The 23,687-nt window shown below is 40.5% G+C and overlaps 1 protein-coding gene across 4 annotated transcripts in view; it reads right to left on the bottom strand.

Annotated features, from left to right (window-relative positions):
* Positions 1–22,845, bottom strand: part of CPEB2 (cytoplasmic polyadenylation element binding protein 2) — a 54,144-nt gene extending 31,299 nt beyond the window's left edge. For 3 of the 4 annotated variants that reach the window (XM_027686387.1, XM_027686386.1, XM_027686389.1), the window contains exons 1-4: positions 22,650–22,845; positions 20,418–21,471; positions 17,489–17,767; positions 7,178–7,268 (exon numbers count right to left, since the gene is read on the bottom strand). In XM_027686387.1, coding sequence (XP_027542188.1) covers positions 7,178–7,268; positions 17,489–17,767; positions 20,418–21,471; positions 22,650–22,825 — 1,600 coding nt within the window. In that variant the 5' untranslated portion in view covers positions 22,826–22,845. Of the gene's footprint in view, positions 1–7,177; positions 7,269–17,488; positions 17,768–20,417; positions 21,472–22,283; positions 22,371–22,649 lie in introns of those variants that run through there. The other variant, XM_027686388.1, reaches the window with a different exon arrangement.
* Between the last annotated feature and the right edge of the window lie 842 nt (positions 22,846–23,687).

Below are 23,687 nucleotides of genomic sequence, written 5' to 3'. Positions count from 1 at the left end.
ATTTCTCTTCCTAGATTTCATTACTGTAAGAATGGACGGTATCAGAACACTTGAAGATTAGGTACAAACTATTTGCTGTGGAATTTGGAAGTGCAGAGAAAGCCCTGAAATTCTAGGGCATGCTTCTGGCAAAGGGCAGATGCATACCACCTAAAAGGACTCTGCTGTCTTTTTTAACTTCTACAGAATCTTTGAGTAGGCTCAAGCAAGACGGTAAACAAAAATCTTCGTAGGAACCTCTGTTTTCACATTCCTTGTCTTCAGGATGTCCAGTTTTAATACACAAGCCATTTTTTCTGTCATACTGTACATTTACAGCTACATCTAACACTTCTTGGAACTATAAAAATTCTGCCCTTCTAGCAATGTATGTTGTTAAAATGGGAAAGAACTGGGAGAAAGGCACCCTTAAATCGCAATCTGGGAGCTGCCACTGGTTAGCTCAGTCTGGTATATAACAAGTCACTTGGCTATACTCCTTAGTTCTTTGGTCTATAAAGGCTAATATCCATTTGTCTAACAGCAAGGATTTCACCAGATCACTCTGTCATGTTTCTATACGGTGCTGTGCAAATACCTGCAACACTAAGAGTTCTTTCTTGCAAACCAGAATGCTGCATCAAAAATAACAAAAGAAATTGTGAGACATTATCTTAAATCTTCGAGTCTGTGGTGACAGTCTTTCTCCCTGTCTGTACACAATCATCTTCTTTTCCTATTCAGCAAGAGACAAAATATAAATTTTTTCTTCTGTAATTACTACAGAAAGGGAGGTCAGATTTAAGGCCTAGCAGGAGAGAGAAGCCCACTAGTGTCAATACCTGGAGAGGAAAACTTCTAAAAAGATAGAAAAATCTAGGTTTACAAATCTCGTTTTGCATTCTGCTGGTTTTTTCCCCCCCTTATAGCTTCACAAATAAACTGCATCTGAAACACAGATGCCAAGCTGAAATAATGAAGCACTTCTCTGTAAGTGGCAGGGAGAGAGTGCACCAGGGAGCTGGGCCTACCACTGCAGCATAAAACCCATTCTTGCTGTGAGGGAGATGAATTGCTAACTCAGATAATGAATGACTGGAAGGTTAGAAAGGAAAATGAGTAACATAGTATTCAGTATATGTACTGTCGTATTTATGTGGTTATTTCAATGAAATCACACTTCATATTATTGCATTCTGATGAACTTAACATCTGGTCTAGTACTTCAACTTACAACTTTAAAAACATTTTTAACATAGAATGTTTCCTTTTTCAAAATACAATCACTGCTGTTTGGCATGTTAACTTAGGTTCTCATCCCTCAGATTATTCTGCTGAAGCAAAATGCAGTGTTTTCTGGAGTGTCCATCTGAATTTCAAGATGTACATAAATTCAGAACACTTCACACATGGAACTGGGTTCAAGGTCAGTTTTACAGAGAGCTCAATCACACTATTTTTAACAAATTATTCTAGTTAAATGGACATTTACTATATTAAATCTCCCCTAAAATATCAGTACATGAAATACAGAAGATGGGAGCACCTTCTTACAACAATTTACTTTGCTTCCATCACGTACATATTCCTAGTTGGCTATTTTCATTGTATGTCGTTTGATGCATTAAAAAAAAAAGACACCATTTTAAGAACAAGGCACAAATCCTATCTAATCCCATTCTACTTCAATGTCAGTAATCTAGAATTGTAAAAACCATTCAGTGATGTTCCAGAAGTTCCAGTGGCCTCCACTTGCTTTAAAAAAGTTTTAATAATAAAGACATTTTGCTAGTTTAAAATTAACTACGCATTAGAAAATATCTAATATTTAAATAAGACTTATTCAACATATTCCATTCCTGAGAAATGAAAAGTAATCAATTCACTATTTGTCTACAGATTCTGTCTACAGCATCCAAAATTTGTAATGTGCTATCTAGAATAAATACAATGCCTAATATTAGCATTCAGTACCATAAAGATCATCATGTTACTAACATTTTCTTTGTGCAAACCTGAAACCTACAACTTCATCATGTTACTGCTAATTAATAATTCTCATATATAAAGTCTAAATTCAAACTAGTATTGCTAAGGAGAAGAAGGTAGCTTTGACATTCTTATGCAACTAGAGTTCTATTAAATTTAGCCCCCTCTTCCTTATCTAAATGTAATTAATGTTAACAGAATTGCCTGGTGTGTATTTCTCATAAGGCATTCTTCTGTAAGGACAATAAAAAATAAGATGCTTGCAAATAAATTTTGGTGGGCCAGTTTATCCACTAAATCCAATTAAAAGTCTTGCTAATCCAAACCACGAGGAAAGAGTAACAAATTTAGTTTTAGTTCCACTTCTGTCATCTCATTTTACTAATACAGGCAATGGAAATTTAAATTTTTGTAAACTTCTCAGCATACAGAAATTGTGCTTAATTCTCATTTCAAGGCAAATTCACGTATTTTAGAAATGCGTATTTTCTACTCCTATTTAACTAAATTGCTGGAGGAATCCCCTATATATTAAAACATTTGGGACAGATTTAAGTATGATGACTGCTTTGAACATTGCTGACTCACAGATTCACAAGTGCCATGTCTACTCCCTTCCTTTTTAAAAAAAAAAACAAAAAAAAGTCTTAACTGGTTGTACGAAGAGACTGGGAATCACAAATTCCTTTCCTGATTTCCTTTTTTTCCAGAGATCCCCTGACTAGAACAGAAAAAGCTTCCAAGTTAAGCTTTTCCAAGTAACAGTGAATGGCTGAGGATCACAGCAGTTTCAGAAAGCACAGTTTTTGGAATCAGCGTAGTTAAGACAACAGCACAAAGCCGTGTTTGGACTACACCTAGTTACAGAAAGTCTAGCTGCTACATTTCCCAACAACTGTGTATGAATTATGCAAGTCATAATGAGGCCAAATGGGTTGTCTTTGATAGTCCATCTATTTAGACAATTCAGTCTGTCAGTCTTAAATATATTCTTTTATCAGAAAAGGTTTCTATGGCAGAAAGAAGAAACAATCTCTATGTACAATTTCAAAGCCTTTTATATGACTAAGAGTGAATTTTTTCCTTCATGTTTTTTTTATCCTCAGAAACTATTTTCTGAGGATAATTTGAATTACTCTAGGAATAAACTGTGTAGTTTGAAACCTCAACTCTAGGAATAAACTGTGTAGTTTGAAACCTCAGAGCTCCATAATGTAAAATATAAAACAAATGTCTTTGTAAAAAGGTTTCCATATGCAAAAAAAGAGAACGCTCTCTACTGTGTTGCTGAGTCACCAATGCTTTTTTTTTTTTACTTCACTGAGCATGCACCAGCAGACTGCTTTTGAAAGAAGGATGTCTAACAGCTGAAAAACTCAACTAAACAAGTTTAAAGGGAAAATAAACCCAGGAAAGTGCAAGGCAGACTTCTAAGTGCAGCAAATTATTTTCCCCACAGATATGAAAATAAATAAAGTAGAACAGTATTATTTAACAGCTATACAAAAAATATGTTTGTGTAACTTTGCTAAATTTTTTGGCCCTTCATGAAAAAACAAAAAAAACTCAAAAATAATATTCCTTCTTGGTACTCCTGCTAGTATAGCTATGGCTAATTCAAATTCAGAATTATCTTACATCTAGCTTGCAAAAATGTAAGAATCACAGACTATTCTGAATTGGAAGGGACCCACAAGGATCAAGCCCAACTCATAAGTGAATGGTCCATACAGGACTGAAGCCACAACCTTGGCGTTCGTAGCACTGTGCTCTGACCAACTGAGCTAATCCCAGGGTCAGTCAGTCAGGACACAGAAATTAATTGTAAATGAAGTACAGTATGGATATTCTTGCATTCCAAAAGATAAGCCCTTAAATTACATGGAAAATGCCATAGTCTTTACTAGAAAGATGTTTAAAACAGTAAATAAAAAATTCCACTAAATCAACTCAATACTGTTAGATATTGCACACAAAATATAAACACCACTTCTAAGCTTTCTCCATAATCTGTTTTAGCCCAAATGCATTGACTTTCCTGTTTCTTCACATCAAGGTGCATTGGTATTTGGGGGAGAAGTAGGGGAAAAAATGCAAGTACACAAGTGGTATGTCTGAAGAGTTATACTAGCAATATTGTATTTCAGGCTGTCAGTACTCAAAATTGTTTTAAGGGCTATTAAAAGAATAAAAAGGGTATTTAAGAACAACACTATAAAAGTGAATTAATTTAACTTCAGTTTATATTCCATTGGAATGGTTAAGATCTTGCTATGAAAAGTGTTTCAAGAAAGCTGCATGGGAAAGATTAGTTTTGATATGATCAGTATTTCTGCTGCAATGATTAGTTAAGTCAAACATCTACTCCCTATTACCCTACCTTGAAAATATCTTATTGAAAGCTAAAAATTACTTTTCTTTTGATCATGTCTGTTGTAATGACTAAACTTTGTCTACGTGAAGCCAAAACTATGCATCTATAAACAATTTTCTGGCAGGCATAAACTTAGGTTTCAGTGAATCATATTTGAGATAAAGTTTTTTCAAGTTCATGAAAGCAAAAGTGGTGAAATTTGACTTCCTTCTAAAATGGATCTTGACATGCAAAACTGTAGCTAGTACACAGGGTGTCTGTTCTGCATTGTGCAAAATCTGAGACAAGATGCTTAGTCATACTCCAGATATTGTAAGCAGCTAAATCTGAAACACGTGCTTAAAATTCCAGGGACTTTCACTTTACTGCTGCGATCAGATATAAAGATGCATTGTTTTAGCATGCTTCGATTTACTTGAAAACTTGTCATAAAAATATTCTCTACTTCCAAATTACTCTCCAGTGACAACAAAGTATGTTATATATTAATAAGAACAACAAATAAGTAATAATATTCTTAATTCTGTGCATTATGCAAGCAAACATGCTGGGTTCTTAAGTAAATGTTAGATTTTCTGTGGTGAAAAGAAAAACCACAGAGACTGATATAACCAAATTAGTGTTTTATGGTTGACAGAAAAAAAAAATTAAAGTTACTCAGAAATTACAGAAATGCCAACTAATGGTGACTAAACAGAGGGTAGAGAAGAACTAAAAGGCTCTTCTAGCATGAGATCTCTTCTTCCCATTTTCAGTCCATAAAGAACATTTCTCATGCCTTACTGTTAATAATATAGCTGTTTCAGCTGAAATTACTTTCACCGAGAAAAAATATCTTATTCAATCAATTTAAATAACAGCACACAATTACTCTATTTAAATTCAGTTGGCGTGTGCATTGTTCTCTGGCACTCAAACAGAAAAATGGGTGTCCTTTGAATTCATCACTATCTATGGCTTCCATCTGTTCTAGCTCAAACATAAAACTTAGCAGAATTTTCACTGCAAGAGGATGATGGTGAAACTGGTAAAAAAACCAAACCTCTTAACTGTAGACTGACACCCTATACTCGTGTCCCTAGAAAGCACTGACGGAAACTACTGAGTTTTTCAAAGTGTATGAACCAGATTCACTTTAAAATCTTAAAGCTTTGTCTTATCTTATTCTCCACAGGAAATTATTGTTGGAAATACATCAGTTTCATCCACTGCATCATAACAAAATATGAAGAGATGAATAAAATTAAAAGTTGTTTTTTTCTGTGCTCACTGTGCCTCTGAAAGCCCTTCTGCATTATAAAGCCAAAATGAAAACAGCGAGATGACAGGGGGAACAGAGCAACCATTTCCATTTGTCATGTCAGCATGCACAGAAAGACGAAATAACAGACGGGTTTTCAGGCCTGTGAGAGCTGCCAATAACAGTTCACTGCAACAGAAGATCTGCATTCTCTAACTTTATTCCTAACAGTAGCTTTCAGACAACCAAAGAAATATTAGTCACCACCTGAGTGCAGCAAATAGAAGCAACAATGCTTTGTAACAGGGATGGTACATGTAGCCACCTCATCTTTGATGAGATATGCATGCTTTTAGTCCACAGCAATTACCACTGGGGCCAGCTGTTCAGCTGTTTCAAACCCCTAGTGTTAATAGTGTTTTGCAAACATGTAGAACAGACAGAAACTGAATTTAATAATGGACTTAAATGACAAATTTGCTAAAACTGGAATTAAATCTCTGTAGGCAGTAAGAAACAGGACATCAGATTTAAGAACACTTATGAAAATTTAATTTCAGCTTCCACTTTAAGGTGGAGAAAAATTAACTGCCCAAGTAAATGCTACATACTTACAGATGCTTTCTAGAGATTTTCAGCTTGGGAAAAACTTTAAACTTTCAGCTGAATATTGTAAATCTTTAGATAATATTATATGCTACCTGAATGCTACAGGTCATAAAATTGATTACACAGATCTTGATAGAACCATGAGCAGATTCTGGCAAGGTGTCCTTCAAATTCGAGAACACAGGCCCTTATGTACTAATGCAATATATATTAAGTCTAGAAGCCTCAAGTGAATAGAGAATGGATGGGAGTAAATAATCATGCAAAAAAGAAATAAATAATTTTTGATTGTTTTATTTTTTATTTTTTCAGTTGCTTCAATATGGAGATTTAATTTCTACAAAGCCAGACTGAAGTCCTGGATAATTCTGAAGTTAGATTATGTTAAGTCTAATTAGAACATCACAAATGAAGTAACATTTGATCAGGCCAAATAAAATGGCTTGGGTTCCCTGCCCTGCAATTCAACAGTAAACAGCACCTGAGAAAGTACGGAAAAACAGAATTCACAGGAGTGAGTAAATGTACAGGGAACAGAGGAGTTAAAATTGAAGCCCACTTAATTTTCTTTCCAGATTCCACTGCAGAGAAATGGAAAATTAACTGGCTAACATTGGTAGTGGTTTGATTCCTCTCCCACACTCTCTTGGCTACCTCTAACAGAATACTGTGTCTTCATAAATTGAGGTAGAATTTTCTACAGCAATCAAGAAAATTTCAAATAAAACAAACCAGAAATTTCTTAGGGAAAGGAGGGAAGGATGGAGGAGGAAATGGGAAAAAAACTATGAAGACAGTAAAACTTGTTTTAAACAACTATAAACCAATGTTTTCATTAAAATACAGCTTAAGATTGGCTTTTCATGTGTGAGAAAATAATTCATTTGCTATTTTAATACGAACGTAGAATCGAAATTAGCAATCAATATTAATTCAAATACGCAGAACGGACGACTCTTTTTTCTTTATTTAGCATAATAACATACCTTTAAGTGGATCATGCTCTGCTCTCATAATGTCAATAAGGGAGTTTTCCAAAGAGTGCATATTCAGACTGTCGTACATTCTATTTCGATCCTAAAAGAAAACAGAATTGTTAATATTGGAATACAAATTGTGTAGTTTTTAACAAGAAACTTGAAAGGAAAACAAAGGTTCCTTCCAAAGGCTGTACACTCAGACCCTCTGGATATGGACAATGATACCAAGTAAGATCTGATATTATTAACAGTAAGTTTAACAGCATCCAAATACAAAACTAGAGATGCAGCATGCAGAACTCTGCTGCGTATGCATTTTGACAGCCTGCGATTGCCTGTTTCCTTCAGAACTGCTTGAATCAGTTCTAGCGATCCACAGCAGTTATGCATTAGGCTGATTAATGAAGGGGACTAATGTCTTTAAGAGCTCAATTTCATTTCATGCACAAGTTAAATAGTAAGTAAGGTAGGGAACTACAAGACAAGAAGGACAGTCACCTCACATAAAAGAAAGCACTTTCCTGGTGCTTGGTCAAGTGCCCGGCATGGGCCCACAGCCCCTGCTGAGACTGCGCTTCAGGGTGATTTAGTTGAGATGCTTTGCATACAAAGACTTGAGTTACAAATGGTCAGCACTAAATGGTTAAAGGATGGAAAATTAAAGCTAAACTACAAAGAAGAAATGTCACAAAGCCTACTAACAGATTTTCAGTCTTATAGAGGACAATTTTTTTTGCACATAAACATTAAGAAGTTACCATACTGTCTTACAAATATTTTCACTGGAGGTAATAAAATTTATTACCAATAAAATGAACCATAAATGTTTTCCATGATTTTGTTTACCTATGACACTTTCTACCATGTTTTCCAATGAACAGAAACAGAAGAAAGATTACTAAGTCCTTTGGTCTTTCTGGGATACCTTCAGAAACTGAAAATACTTTGTGTAAAACCATAATCTCTTCTACTTGCAAGGCTTCTGGCTAGACTGTACTGCACTTAATGAACTTAAGGACTATAATCATGCCTTAGTTTTACTGTTGTCTTCTGTCTGCACTGTAATAATTCCACAGAGTAGTATGAACTACACCACACACATCCCATGACTGTTAAAACTCCCTAAAGATGCAGCCATCTACTTAGTATGTATATAATGGACACAGAAGGTATCTGATCCACATTCACTGACCTTCCATGACAGTTCAGCAGAACATAGACTCATTTCAAACCACATCCCTCAGAAAGCAGGTATTCTTCACATTGGAGGAGTAAAAACTTAAGCTTTGAAATAGAGGTCTTCTATGAGTCAGAAACTGTGACTTATGATCAGCTTTGCAAGACAAGCCATGACGAAATTTAGATTTTACTTTCATCTTTCTTAGAGAGTTCAATGTTGGCATGAAAAGGGAGAAGCCTTTTTTTCCAGCTCTCTCTCCCTCAAACAACTATAAAGAGTAATGGCTTCCTGTTGGATAAGCAATCTGTTACATTCATTCGATCAGACCCTTTACTTTCTTTCTGGAAGCCCTTAGACAATTTTAACAATAAATTAAAAAAGGAGGTTTCTGTTGTCTCCTGCCACATCCCAGATCAAATGCCAGTGGCACTTTGTTAGGTGATCTTCAACCCGTTTTGAGTGCCAACAAGTCACCAGCACTATTTTAGTTCACAACAGCCTCTACTTTGGGACTGGTTGGCTTTCATTCAGTTCTCTAGCTGTCCTGAGAAGCATTAGAATGAAACTGAAGTGACTAATCTGCTTCCATGCCCTTACAGGTTTGTTTCTTGATAGGACAATGAAAAGAACCTGCTTACCATGCAAACCTGCTTTCTATAGAAGGTGCGAGCAGTGGCAGAGCTGGATCTGTTCCCTACTGTCCCCTAACATTCAAAAGGTATCTCATCAGGATTTTCAATGAAGTCTTACATTCTGCTTAAGGCAGTACTTGGTAGGTAGTAAGTGCTCTTGCAAAATACAATGCTGAGTAAACAGAAAACATGCTTTGCTACCTCTGTATCTGAGAGGGGAAAAGAACTAGTATTGATAAAAACTTCGACTGAATTGTATGTGCGACATTTTATCTTTGTTACAGGCTCACTAGAAATTTTTTTTTTTAATCATTATTACATACATATATGTTGAGATAACGTATGACTATTTGGAAAACATATAAGATAACATATGACTATCACTATTACAGACTTAACAACGCTCTGGAGAGCAGAAGCCTGTAAGAAAAAGCTCCACCACACTTAGTTCCTAAAACTGGCCCACTTGGTCCTAGATCTTACAGAGGAATGGAAAAATAAAACATAGAACATGTGTTTGCAATTAATTTGTAAACTGCTCCACTGGGTGACATGGTGAAATGAGTCTAACTTCATCCTTGCATCATTCTATTTTGCAAGTTCTGTGTATCTCAAGTGAAAGGTCTTGCGCTGCTAGAAGCAGAGAAATAATAAACTTTTCCCATCCTCTTTACACCTTAAAAAGTTCATGTCTACAAAGCTAAAAAAATAAAGAGGTCTGTTTCCTTGAATTGTAATACATATTTTCTGGCAGTGGAAACATACAATAGGCAGGCACCTCACACTATAAAAATGTCGGGAATACACTAAAGCAGGATTTAAGTACAGGAATTGCATTCTACTATCCCACTACTCACACATCACACTATTCACTTGTGAGTTTCGATAATATCTTGGCTTCAAAATTTTAATCTCTATTTCAATTCACACTGCATGTTATAAATCACCATTACTTGAAATTTAACTATCTCAAAAGCAGTAAGTCATTCTTTGGGTACAAGGGTCATTTTAGATCTTTATACAACTAGGCTTTATAACGCTAAAACACTGCTTTGAGCTCCCTAAATATGTACATCATATCTTTAAAGTGAACAGTTATTATCTATGCAAATATGGAGCTTTCATTTCAAAGCTGAACTTAAAAGTATTTCAATAATGTCAGTCACACATCAGCAAATATTTTCTAGAAAGCTCTGTTGAAAGGGGATGCTTCTACTACAGCATGCTCTACTACATCAGAAAACTTCCATTATGATTTTGGTCAGCTTTTGGGACAAGCACAAAAAGTACCACCTCTGGACATGATTGTTCTACATAGTTCTCCATGCACGTGGAAATAGTCCCAAGAATTGGGACTACCTTTAGTTCCATTATTTCAACACAGCTGATAAGCAGTTATCTTCTAAAACAATCTGGAACTACTTTTAAAACAACATGGAAATAGTTCTAATTCTTGGGACTTTTTCCATGTTGTTTTAAAAGTAGTTCCAGGTTGTTTTAGAAGATAACTGCTTCTCAACCGTGTTGAAATAATGAAACTAAAGATAATCAGTAGTACAAAGGCATTGATACATGAGTGTGTATGTTAATACATGCTTTCTATCATCCTGACTCCAAAAGCACCTTTTGTGAAGGCTGAATTCCTGTAAAATATTTTGCACTTCCCTCAGTTCTGGCTCATCAGTTCTATGCTGAGATGCAAGTGACTCTTGCTGTGAGATACAGGAGGTCTGTATCTCAGTGGAATGTCACAACATAATGCCAGCTTTTTTTCCCCCCCAGAGCTGATAGTTAACTTCTCCCAAGCACTACAAATACTCAAAATAGCTTTTTACTTCCTTTTAACTGTATAAGCATTTGAATGCTGCTTGACCCACCTTTCCAATACCAGAATCACAACTGTGTTCATACACAGCAGAATTGAAAATGTGGGTTTGGTGTAACTGCCCACAGTTACAGAGCTATATGGCTAAGTGACAAATTGTCATCTACACCTAAAGTTAAGACTGCATAAGAAAGTTTACAGAAAACTGATAATTATTTTCTGAATTTTTACAAATTTAAACAATTTAGGAAAAGCACAAAGTATCCTTCCCACGGAGGAGTGTTAGAAGGACCTTTTGACAATGTCATGTAAAACAAATCTACAGAGTGCCCATTTCAGAAGTCCCCAAGCCGTGCATCTGAATGCGCAGGGATGGGAGGAGGGCAGCTTTCTCTGAAGAACAAGTTTCAACACTAAACTGCTGAACAAATAATTTTTCTTGGCAGACTCTTTAGGACTTCTAAATATACCCATGCGATTTATGCAAAGATTATCCTGTTTGAGCATTTGCAGAAACTCACTGCAGTCACATCTCAAAGCTCATATATTGTCTTTTATACATAAAGCAAATGCAACAACAGAAGCTATTATGGTGAATAGTTTTGCTATGCTTTAATTACGAACATTAAAAATAGATGCTCATAGTTAAGAAGTTTGACAACTTTTAATTTTGAACACATGCTTTAAACTACTGATCTGCAGAACTAGTTCAAGTAAAGAATTAGACTTCTAACACAGGTATTAAAATCATTAAGTGGTAGTATCTTTTAAGATATGACCATTTACGTGTCCCTTCATATTCTATAGGATTATAGCAGGCGATGGGGGCTGAAGACAAAAAGTCATAAAGCTTGTAGTCAGTTTCAAGTATGGTCTTAGTTGGCTGCAAAAAAGACTCTGCAGCTTTGACCTTGATGAATTAACTGAGTTTGTTAGAAGCTAAAATAAAGAAAAATTAAATTAAAACTGACCCCTGAGTAAAAATGTGCTCTAGGACTAGACAGCAACAACTGATTTAGGAATAAAGTATCCGGACTTTAAAAAGCACTCGAATATAGTCTTCAGTATCAACCTTACCAGTAATAACCTAACAATTAAGTACATTACATGTTCTAAACTACCTGTTAAAATCTGAACTTCAAGTAATTTTCATTTTAGTGAGAACATACTATAATCATAATCCCCTTTTTGAAACCATAACTAGTGTAAATGAGAAACTTAATATGAAAACCTATGACAACTACAATTTTAGCTCTATAAAAAAAACAAGAAGGCAGGCTAAAAGTAGACACAAGAAATTGTTTGGTTACTTTTCACGGTGTCATTAGTGGTAGAGTTGAACTAAAGATGTCTGGTAGACACCTCTGAACGGTCAACCTGACAACAAAGTGTTTTGAAGTTAAAATGACACAAGCAGCTATGTAAGCTAGCTAAATTGAGCCTAAAATGTACCAAGAACAGGTCCTGTGGCAAAGACACACCTAATTCCCAACTACATAAGCATTTAAAAACAAACAAAAAAATCCCAACAGCATGTACTGTATCCATACTGGAGTACTTCAGCTCAAGAATATATATTCATAAACTGGAAACAACCAGACACATCATGGAGATCATTAAAGACTGGACAATCTTGACTTACAAGGAAAATCTAGAAAATTTGTGTACTGATATTTTCAACGAAATAACTAAAGGGACAATTAAGACATTTGAATGGGAAGCTGTTATTCGAGTTTTGGGTTCCTCACACCCCACCCCGCACTGAGAAATATCTATACTGCCTGGTACCTAAGTAAATACATCAGCACATACGGTAAATGTACTTTGGATAGATCTTAGGTAAGAACGCATTCATTTTACCTCAGAAGAACTGTGCTTTGGCAGAACGAGGTGAGATACTCTACTCAGCACACACATCATTGCTATACTTCCACACTGTTAAATATTTTGCTGGATTTTCCTAACTCTGATTTTGTATTGCATTAATAGAATGAGTTGTATAACTGAAGCAAATTTAAATAGTAGGAAAAAAGTCCTGGTTCACATGAAGTTATAAAAATACTTGTATGGTAAGCCCCACCACCTTCCCACTAATTAATTCCTTTGAATCATTAATCTCTACAGCTCCTAATACTATTTATTCAAAGGTTGTGATCCTGACGTTAAAAGCATGGCAGCAGACTGCTTTCTCCAGTTAGAGATATCCCCTGTATGGTCCTCAAACACAAATATCTGGTTTTGTGTGTTATTTAATCAGTCCCAGGTAATCAATCTACTGCATTAAAAATCCCGAAACCGTTCTGTGGCAGCACCGCCTTAGTAAAAATAAAGTGGTAAAGCCTGGCTTATAAATTACTGTTTGGACAATTACATTAGTCTAAAGACTAAGAGAACTTTGCAGCTGTACTCCCAATGCCTTCAAGTTTAACATCAGCTGACAAACAGTCAGCACTTCTGAAAAAACAGGCCACATATTTTGGAGTCTAAACATAGCATTAAGAATCCAACTTTAGCAACTTGCTCTTCACCTAATATTCACTGCTATCTGTATCATCTAGATTAGCCATTTAAACTGTTAAGCTATATTAAATTGTACTAAAACTATCATATTGAAAATCTGAAATTCTCTGAATGGAAGTGATTGTAAGGCAGAAGTAACATGACAGCAGCTTAAATTAAATATCTAAAACTAACATCTGTTTTGACATACAGTCTTATTTCAAGTGATTCGCTATCTTTGAAAACTTGAGCGTATTTAAAAAATAAATAGCAAAAGAAAAATATGCATTTGTACAAGATGCTACCTTACAACACAAATCCCCAGCTGGAGATCTAAATTCCAACACAGAATAATAAAGCTCAGCTTTTAGGACCATGAACATTACACATACTGTTTGTTTGAACAAACAGGAAGGACAAATCAAGGTGAAAAACACCCAGACATGCAGTGTATTTCCGTAATTCAAAAGAGACACAGAAACTAAATTCATATTCATAGAATGCAGTGTTTTTACTAGAATGAAAATAGTTGAACACTGCAGTGTATTATTAAACTGTTTTAACAGGTTTTAGTAAGCTCATTTGCAAGACAGTAAGAAAAACTAAGCTTGTAATCAAAATAGGGTTAGCAGACACTGCAATTCTAAAAAAAAAAAAAAAAAAGTAAATTCAGAAATGGTTAATTACTGTCCTCATCCAAGGAACGTAAATTGAGAAAAATGTATATACAAAACATTGATTTCTGTGCTTGCATGTTGGCTACATAAATGCCTGAAGCATGTTTTTTAGGGAAAAACAACAGTATCAGGTGTTAAAAAAATATATTTTTAGTTTTGTACCCTATTTTTTTTTGTAATTCAGGTCAGGGAATAAGAGGGAATATTCATATTATCTGAGTTCTTGAAACACGATGTAAGTGCCTAAACTGGAATCCCAGGGGCTGTGTAAGGTCAGTGGTGCCAGGTATGTTCTTCTAGAGAATTAGATTATCTAAATAAGGAGCCTAGATTCTCTCTTAGGAGAGAGAATAGACTCCTCAATTAAATGCTTAAGTTGTATGGTGTCAATACCTGACAAGATTTCTGACTGTTCCTTTAATGATTCTGGTACAAGGCAACAGTCCCTTCTCTATGTGAAGTACCTACAATGGTGCAAGCAGCATGGCAGAACTTAAAACTTGTAGACATGATTTTGTCTATGAAAGAACTTTATTTGATGCAGTCTATATTATCTTAAAAACCTGAGGAAGGCAAAAATAGCTTCTTACAGTGAGTCCCATAAGAAAATTTGGCTATACGCTTAAGTTGCTCACACCTTTAAATCAAGCCCAAATTCTACCAATTCTTCCTTCAAAACCTGTTGAACTTTTAAAAAATCCCAAGAGATATCCTTCATAATTTCTGTAAGCAAAAGCAACTTTGCTGCAACTAATGTGGCCACTGTGAGTTCAACTTCACATGGGACATATTTCAGTTTTAACTAGGAAGTACAGAAAATCTGCTTTCATCCCTGTAATACACATAATTATTTATTCAGTTATCAGTAATGACATTCATTGTCAATGGTATGTTAGCTTAATGTCAGCTAACATTATTTTCACCAGAACTGATGTCAGTTCTATACTGGGGACCACCATCAATGCAAAGACCAAAGAATAAAGAAGTTTGATGGAAGGGCAGAGCTTTGAATTTGCATATAATTCCTCTGTGGCTTATCTTGTTTGCATGAGATACATGTTCTTCAGAAAATGGATGAGCAGCTGACACTGCTGAAGGCTATTTGGACTTAGAAAAAAATATAAAGCATTTAAAAAAAATGGTATCTGAACGTTAACAATCTACACAATGTTCGTCACTGGAGGCACTGGCTTTTCTAACCTGTGTTTATTTGCTAAGTTTGAACTAGCTAAAGTTCAGAGGAAAGGTGCTTTGTCCCCTGCCACACAAAATGATTACTAGAGTTAAAGAAAAAAAGTATTCTGCAAAAGTGTGAGTGATGCAGTGTGGGTATCCAACAGGCATGCTAAGATGTACTGGCTCTGTGGAAGCTTGGAAGAAATAGGTAACTTCTACACACACAAACACTTTTGGTGTTAGACTTTCCAGACAGTACAAAATTTAATTAGTACTATTTTTAAGTATCTTCTGAAATTGCTACTGTATCTTTAAGATTCTTCAATCTAAATACCACAACCTTTTATGGAAGGAAACAAGCACAGTACGAATTAGCAAGATGAGTGTTTGACAGCATCGCAATTGCCAACACAAGTCCTGATGAAAAGAAGCACGAGCTCCAAGCTCTATTTAACTTTTTCATTATGACTTCCAAAATGTAACAGTCATCACAAGGAATTAATCATATAACAATAGTGTACTAACTGAAAAATAAGAACACAATTTCAGTGTAGCAAAACAATTTATGGAAACATCTAATGTTTCCACAATAGCAGTAGATAACACTGCAACCCTTCAAAGAGGATTATTTTTACTGTGTTCTTCAACTATGATTTTATACATGTCAGGGAGATTTAAGCATGGACAGATCTGCAGCATAAATATAGCCATTTAATTGGTGGCTCTGGTGCTTACAGGTATGATCAACAACAACTAAGTGTCCAAAGTGTCACTTTGACACTATCTCTTAAAAAAAATCCCCTATCCCCTAAATAGAAACATGAATGTATTATGAAGTTAAACTACAAGGATTCCTTTCCTACCCTACTACATAGAAGTTATTATAGTCTGAATGCACAAGCATTTGTTTAGACATAAAATGAGTTAATCTACAGAAAACAACCACTGTAGAAGCTTCTGGAAGTTGAAAGGAATGGTCATACGGACTTCTAAGGTCTATTGAATGAGCAAATATATTCACAATTTGTGCTTAGCTGCATATGAATTCCAATGTATACATCACTGCAGCTTCAACATGTGATGGCACTAATATTTTTAAACCTGTTCCTTAGGCTAACATCTTTGGGACACATTTCAGGGTTTACTTTCTACTATTCTCGAAGCCCTGCACTGCAAAGCATTGTCTGTCTGTAATCTGTTTTCCTTAACAGAACATAATACCTGAAGAATGCCACATTTTGCCCCCATCTTTCTACCCACACAAAAGATTATTCAACTATGATATTCCAGCTCGCAAGGCTACTTAATGGAACCAGTATTCACAGTATGGGCAAATCCTCTTGAGTTTCAGGTCCAAACACATACACTTGGAGCAGGACTTTGGCATGTCCAAAAGTCATGTTAACTTCAAGAATACTCCCAGTAACTGAGCTCACCTGGACAGAGCTGGGACATGGCCTTCTGTCCCATATGGACCTCTGCCAGCAAAACATCAAGAGAAACAGGAACTCTAGTGGGACATCTGGTCCCAAGGAGCATCCTTTTGCCACTACTACAGCTACATAAGGATTAGATTGCTAATTCATGCAAATACAGTTTATCAACTCAAATGTGGTCACGAATGAAAGGCCTCTGCTAACAAGGAATGACTACATCAATATAGGTTATTTTTCCCATTCTTACATTTTACCAGGAGGTTACTGAGGCTGGAACTAAGTGACTTACCTAAAGTCACATAAGATGCCACTGGAAAAATTCAGGAGGTGAACCCAGATGTTTAATTCTAAGACACATCCTCCTGTTTAACACTTCTAAGTCACAGGGCTTCCAGACAAAAGAAAACATAAAAGGTGCTAAAATGTGGAGGAAAAAGATCTCACTAACATGCAAATGTCAGCCTAGAACACCAGTAAAAGACGAACATGTCGAAGACTCAAGAACCATCTACAGAAATAAGAAAATCTATGTACCAGGACAAGTAAACAAAATAAAATACCGAGGTCTAAAGGGATTTATAAGAATATGAGCATTACCATAGTCAGAAAATACTTGCTGGATTAAACATATTGTGTTTTATTGCTTCATCAGTCCCTAAAGTTTCTATCTTTCTTGACAGTCAATATTCTTATTTAAATGTGAAAATCATATACTGCTGAATACACTGAAAACATGGGGATTAGTTAAAATTTAAGACTAAAATTAATATAGAAACATACAATTTTCAAACCAAGTAGCAGGGCTGCAATTACCGTTTAATTCTCATTAAAAATGAACCAAGTCAAAATGCTATGCAAGACTGTGAACACACCAGGTACATACCATCCTTACCTGCAAAGGAAGGAGAGTATTACTGTTGGTGTCAGTTCGGAAAACATTATCTTCAATCCACGATTTTGGTGTCAGTGATGGAGTGGAGCGAGTAAATTTAGGAGGAGCTATGACATTACCAGAAAAGGGCTTCTTCAAAGGAGAGATCTGGTTCATAGTTCCTGGAATTCCTATGTTTCCAGTTCTACGATGGTCTCTGCCATGCATTCCTCCCCAAGATATATTTCCTGTGCTCCAGCCGCTACTCTGATTGCTCCAAGGTGACTGCTTCAGAAGAGGCTTAAAAAAAAAAAAAAAAAATTAATTTACATTATTTTGAAAATATGTGTTTTTCCACGAAAAACCAAAAAAAACCAAAAAACCCCCAACAAACTCCAAAACAACCAACCACCAAGCAAGCAATGTGCAGAGATTTCTATTAACCACTCTTTTCTGACAACATGTAAATTAATTCCTGAGGCAAGAAAGAAAACACAGCTTCATTAAAGAAAAAAAAAGAAGTAATTCCTACTTCTTCATACATCCCCCCAGTAAACCCCACAGTACTTGTGCAAGCAATTTGGATTATCATTTTAGTAACTGGCAGCATTCCTTAAAAATACATAAAAGAACAATTCCAGGGTGTAAAACCAACTTACAAAAAACCCTGACACCAATTTATCATACATTAAAATAACACAAGAAATTCAAAGAGATTAACTTAAAAATTACTATTAAAACACTATTTATATTTCTATTAATAAGAGTCATTTCTACTCAGTGAATAGTATTTCACTACAGTTAGTAGAAATTTAAAAATTAGAATTCAAATGACAGATTTAATCCCCCCCATATTTTGAATATCATTGTCTTAGTATTACCATATAAGAGCAAAAAGAGTACTGACTATTGTACAAGAGAATCAGCTTGAAGAAGCTATCTTAACATTTCCACATTAAAATGCATTATTCTGAACACCCAGCTCTAATATTTCTGGAGTAAAAAACGGAGTAATTTCTGGAGTAATGAATCTGTGGTATTCTGCAGGATGTAGTCTGCGATTTTTTTTTTGAGAATTTTTTTTTGTCTACAGGTGGTCTATCTTACACTTACCTAGATGCACATGTATCTAACAAGTACCCTGTATTCTCCAACATGAAAACAGAAGCAGTTTTTAGATGGAACGTTTTTACAAGATAATAACTTCTTACTCCTAAGCCACAACTTGTGCTAGAAAGTGACCTATAGTGGCTGTCATACTACCAAGAGGTGGACCCACTGAGCCTGAGTGACAGTAAAGAACTGTATTTATCTTTAGCATTCTCAAATCTGACTGTTCTTGGAAAGGCTTTTTCTCCAACATAGAAATGGAATGGGGGCGTGTGATAAATCTAAATTCAGTTCCGTTAAGTGAAAATACAGTACTTTTATCTCTAAGCTTAGCTGTAAGCAACCCTCAGCTTGAAATTCCAATAACTTAAAAATTTAAAGCATGTCAATACTTTATGCATTAGATAAAACATAACTTTACGAAGACAGAAAGCTAAAGTTATAACAACATCTCCCTTACCCCCAACCCCAGAAAACAAACTAAAAAACTACTAAAGTCATTCTTGGTCAAGTAATCAGGAAAACATCCCGTTCTACATAATTATAGATAATTATGTTGTAAAACTTGAATACTTGGGTTGGAATTTTGGGAGAGGCAGGCACTCTATTGTGAAACAAACCTTAAGAGATAATGCCAAATGTTAACAAGCCTCTAATATTGCTAGCTATGCTGTCATGGCACTAAGTATACCTACAACTCGTGAGAGAAAATTCCTGTACACCTCACTGCTGGAGAATTGCTTCGGAATTTGTTTGAAGAGGGTTATTATAGACGTTAAGGACAACTAGCTTCTAATGGTGATGCACTGGAATCAGTAGGTGGATAGGCACACTTAATGTGATATTCCAGTTCTAATACAAATTGATCTCTACCGATTAAAACTGACAGGATTTAATACTAGAACAAAAAAACAAATTAAGAGGAGGCCTATACAACTTCAGCCTTTCATAATTGAGCAAATAATCACAGCAAGATGGGTTTATAATGCAATTGCTGGTGATATTAACATAGATTTGCTTCTCTCTGATTTCTTACAGTATTTTGTTCCAGAAAGAAACATAAACTTCCATTTTTAACACAGGATCGCTACACAACTTGATAAAAATCGGTCACAGAAGTACGGGAACCTGAAACACAGCGCTGTCCTCGGACACACATTCAACCAACGTCAGCCAAAACCGCTGAAAGGGCAGCATGGTGACAGCTTTCGCACCTAAACCTCTTCCCGGCGACCTGCGCCCGTCCGGCCGAGGGCCGGTGCGAGGCCGGGGAAGGGGCTGCGCGGGGGCGGCGCCGGCCGGAGCTGTCAGGCTCATTGTTCGGGGACAGCCCGCCCGCCGCCGGGGGACGAGGGGGCGTTTTCACGGCGAAACTCCCTGACACCAACAGGAGCGTTTGCGCTCTTTTAAAAGATCATTCTTCTCTCGTCCCGAAAAAAACCGGCGCCCCTGGACAGCCGACGGCGCACCGAGGAGTGCCGGCAGTAGCGCAGGGGACAGGGCCGAAGGGCCGTTCCGGCACCTGCCACCCAGAGCGGCCGGGGAGCGCGGCCGGGCGCAGAGCGGACGCTGCCCGCAGACCCCTCCGGCCGCCCGGGCCCGCACCGGGCGGGGGGCGCAGGTGCCCTCCCCCCCTCCCTCCCGTTGGGCCGGCCCCGCCCTGCCGCCGCCACCGCGGTCCCGCCGGGCTGTCACCGCCGCGCAGCCTCGCCCGGCGCCGGCGGCTAAGCCGCCCGGCTCCCGCGACCAGCGAAACGAGGGCAGCGGCGCCCCCGTCCTGTCCCCGCGTCCCCTTCCCCGCCCCGGGGCTCCCAATCGCCCTGCGCTCCCCGCCCGATACCTGGTGATGGTTGTAGGAGTTTCTCTGCTGTAAGAAGGCGGCGGCGGCCGCCGCCGCCTGGTGTTGGTGCTGGAGCTGGGGGCTCACAGGGGATCTCCGGTTCTGCTGCTGCTGTTGCTGCTGCTGAGGTAAATTCATCTGCGGCGGCGGCGGGGGGGCGGCGGCCGAGAAGGGGCTGCTGAAGGGCCCGGCGCAGGGGTTGTGAGGAGACACCGGCGAGAAGCTCTGGAAGAAAGCGGGGTTGATCGATGACGGGATCCCCGGGTAGAAGCTGGTCTCGGACTCTGGGCTCGGGGGCGGCATCGCGCTGATCTGCCCGCCGCCGCCGCCGCTGGAGACCGGAGGCTGCTGCGTCTGCTGCGGAGGCGGCGACGAGGTCTGCACCGACCAGGGGGTGCCGAAGCCGGGCAGCGGCGGAGGAGGAGGGGAAGCCGCCGAGGAGGAGCCGCCCCCGCTCTGGTGATGGGGGCTGGGGATCTCCGGGCTCTGCAGGCTGCTGAAGCCAGAGCCGAGCCCGCCGGGCAGGAGGTTCCCGGGGCTGCCCAGTAAGTGGCTGTTCGGGGGGGACTCCATGGGGGGCAGCTTGGCTCTCGCCTGCAGATGAGGAGACGGAGGCGGATTCACGCAGGAGGCGGCGGCCACCCCCACATTGGGGTCCGCGGGCGCCGATCCCCCCGGGCAGGAAGGGGCGAGCCGCTCCGAACCCCCCCTGTCCGCACAGCCCTGGTGCTCGGCGGGGCCGAGGGGCCGGTGGTGCGGGTGGTCCCCCGTCCGCGGCGGCTCCGGGGGGTGAGCGCTGAGGAGCTGGAGCTGCTGCTGTTGCCTGTGCTCCTGCTGCTGGTACTTGTCAGTGGGGTGGCTGAACTGCTGCTGCTGCTGAGGGGGGTGGTGATGATAGTCTGGGGGGTGGTGGTTATTCAGGGGGTGGCTGCTGCCGAGCTGGGCTGGGCTGCTGAGCTGCTGCTGCTGCTTAAACTCTTTCCTCTTCTGGCTCAGCTGAGGAGGCGGCGGCTGTGACTGCTGCGCTTGCTGCTTGTTTAAATCCTGGTGGGGGCTGAGACAGGGTTTAAAGTCAGAGGAGGGGTGGCCGAAAGGGGGGTGTCCCGACGCGGGGCTGCTGCTCAGCCTCTCGCTGCCTGGCTGCTGCTGCTGTGTCACCCCCAGGAGCAGCTCATCCTGCATGTTTTGATGATGCGCAGCAGCGGCCGCTGAGGGAAAACAGAGAGGGCAGGGGCGACCCGGCGGACACGCTGCCAGGGGAACCGGCAACAGCGGGCGGCGAGGGGCAGGACGAGAAGCAGGAACGAGGCGGCTGCGGCCGCTCCGGGGAGGGCAGGACAGGGGGCAGGGGCTGGGGGCGGCCGCCTGCGGGAGCTCCCCTGACACAGGCTTGGCGCAGGGGTGAGCCCCCACCCCGGCACACCGAAGACACAAAGATAAGTAATAATCTTTGTGGAGAAATGGGACCGGGGGGGTGGGGTGTTTAAATACCCGCCTATCGCAAGCCACTATGTAAGTCCGAAAATAGCTAATTTATAGAATAAAGCCCTCTTCTTTGCCATCAGCGCCACTGTACTGCTTTAAAAATACCGCAGCTTTTCGATAACGAGCCCATTTTTATCAGATATCGTCTTTTTCGTTTTCATTTATCGGGACCCCCGGTAGGGCAGCCCTTCCCGCTTACAGTCGCACCCACAGGGAATCCGCTTAGGTAAGGAATCCGCCCGGACAGGTCACTGTCCCCGGACACCAACTCCTCCGTCCGACCCCCCAGCCGCCACACCGCGACGCAGGGGGAGAGCGGGGCGTTCCCGGGCCTGGCACTGGCGGGGAGGGAGGGAGGGAAGGCGGGGAGGCCGCCGGTACCTCCGCAGGGCAGGCGACCCGTCCTCCTCAGCGAGGCTCCTGCCCCCAGCCCGGCCACCGCCCCCGCCCCGCTGCCGGCCGGGGGCCGCCGCGGCGCCCTTAAGAGCGCCGGAACACTCGTCACAGTGACGTCACAGGCCCGGCCCCTGCCCGCCCGACCTTGGTAATGAGCCCCGCGGCCCCGCCTCCTCATGAATAATGCATCAGCTCCGGAGCTCGCCCCTCCCCTCCTTCACCCCCGGCGACGACGAGCCGTGTGGGCGCTACCACTGCAAAAAAAAGGGAGGTAGCAGCTCTGCGAGCCTTATGGGCGAGCAAGGCAATCACTGGGCTTCGACGACCTTTGTATCGTTAAACGAGACACACCTGAAACAAAGCGATTTTATTTCGTTTTGGGCCGGCGGGCGCCACTGGCTTTCATCCCTACAGTGCGGGGGGAAGCCGCGACGCTGGTTTCTCCCGCCGCCTGCGATCCCATCAGGCGCTCGTTCGGGCCGGGGGGGAGCGCCCGCCCCTTCGCCTCGCGCACCGCTTATTTGCATTGACGCACGGCCGCGCGCCGCGGGCGGGCGGGGCGGGGCGGGGCGGGGCGGGTGGAGCGCGAGCGCGGCGGCACGAGACGGGCCGGGTGTAGAGGCCCCGCCCCCTCCGTGCCCGGCCCCGCCCCCGGCCCGGCCCCGCCGTGTGCCCGTGTTGCCAGTGTTGCCCCGCCGTTGGACGGGCGGGCGGGTCATTGCCCCTGGGGCAGTGAGGGGTGTTAGAGCTCCCGGGCACCTGTGTTGGTCATCCCTTCGTCCCCACCCGCCCAGGGTCTGCCAGCAAGCCTTGTTCTTGGGCTCGTCAGACACCCACGCGAGCTGGGACACAGCCCGTATTGGGGTGTGGTGGCACGAGGTGGTGCCTTCTGAGGTATTCCAGTGTCAAAGGTGGGGTTTTATCCTTTGCATCCACTGGTAGCACAAACGAATAAATAATTTGGCACATGCAAATATACTGTTAATACATATACCCCTGAAAAGACTAAAACAATCGAGCTCCCTTTGTGCTCTGGAGAAGCTGTAGCTCAGTAGTGAAAGAATTTGTAAACAGCTGTTGAATGTGTGAGTACACAAGGGAAGTGTCATTAAGTGCTTGACCTGTTGTACTTTTCTCTAGGCATCCATTCATACCCAGTGTCGGTGACTGGATGGCTGCGTTCTTGCCTGCCCCATGGACCTTTGGTCTCACTCAGTGTAACAATTCGTATTTGTTAAATCTGTGTGTGTTTGCTATATACATAAAAAATGTAGAGGGGGAAAAGAATCGGTTCGGCATTTGCAGTCATCTCTGATGTGATTGTGAACCTGTGGGGGTATATGTATTGGGGTATCCATGCCATCTTGCAGAATTAGGATGAAAATACAT

This window comes from Neopelma chrysocephalum, unplaced genomic scaffold, assembly GCF_003984885.1.
Source record: "Neopelma chrysocephalum unplaced genomic scaffold, ASM398488v2 Primary Assembly neopelma1_71, whole genome shotgun sequence".
In the NCBI taxonomy this organism is placed as follows: Eukaryota; Metazoa; Chordata; class Aves; order Passeriformes; family Pipridae; genus Neopelma; species Neopelma chrysocephalum.
This window is presented reverse-complemented; position numbering and strand designations above follow the sequence as displayed.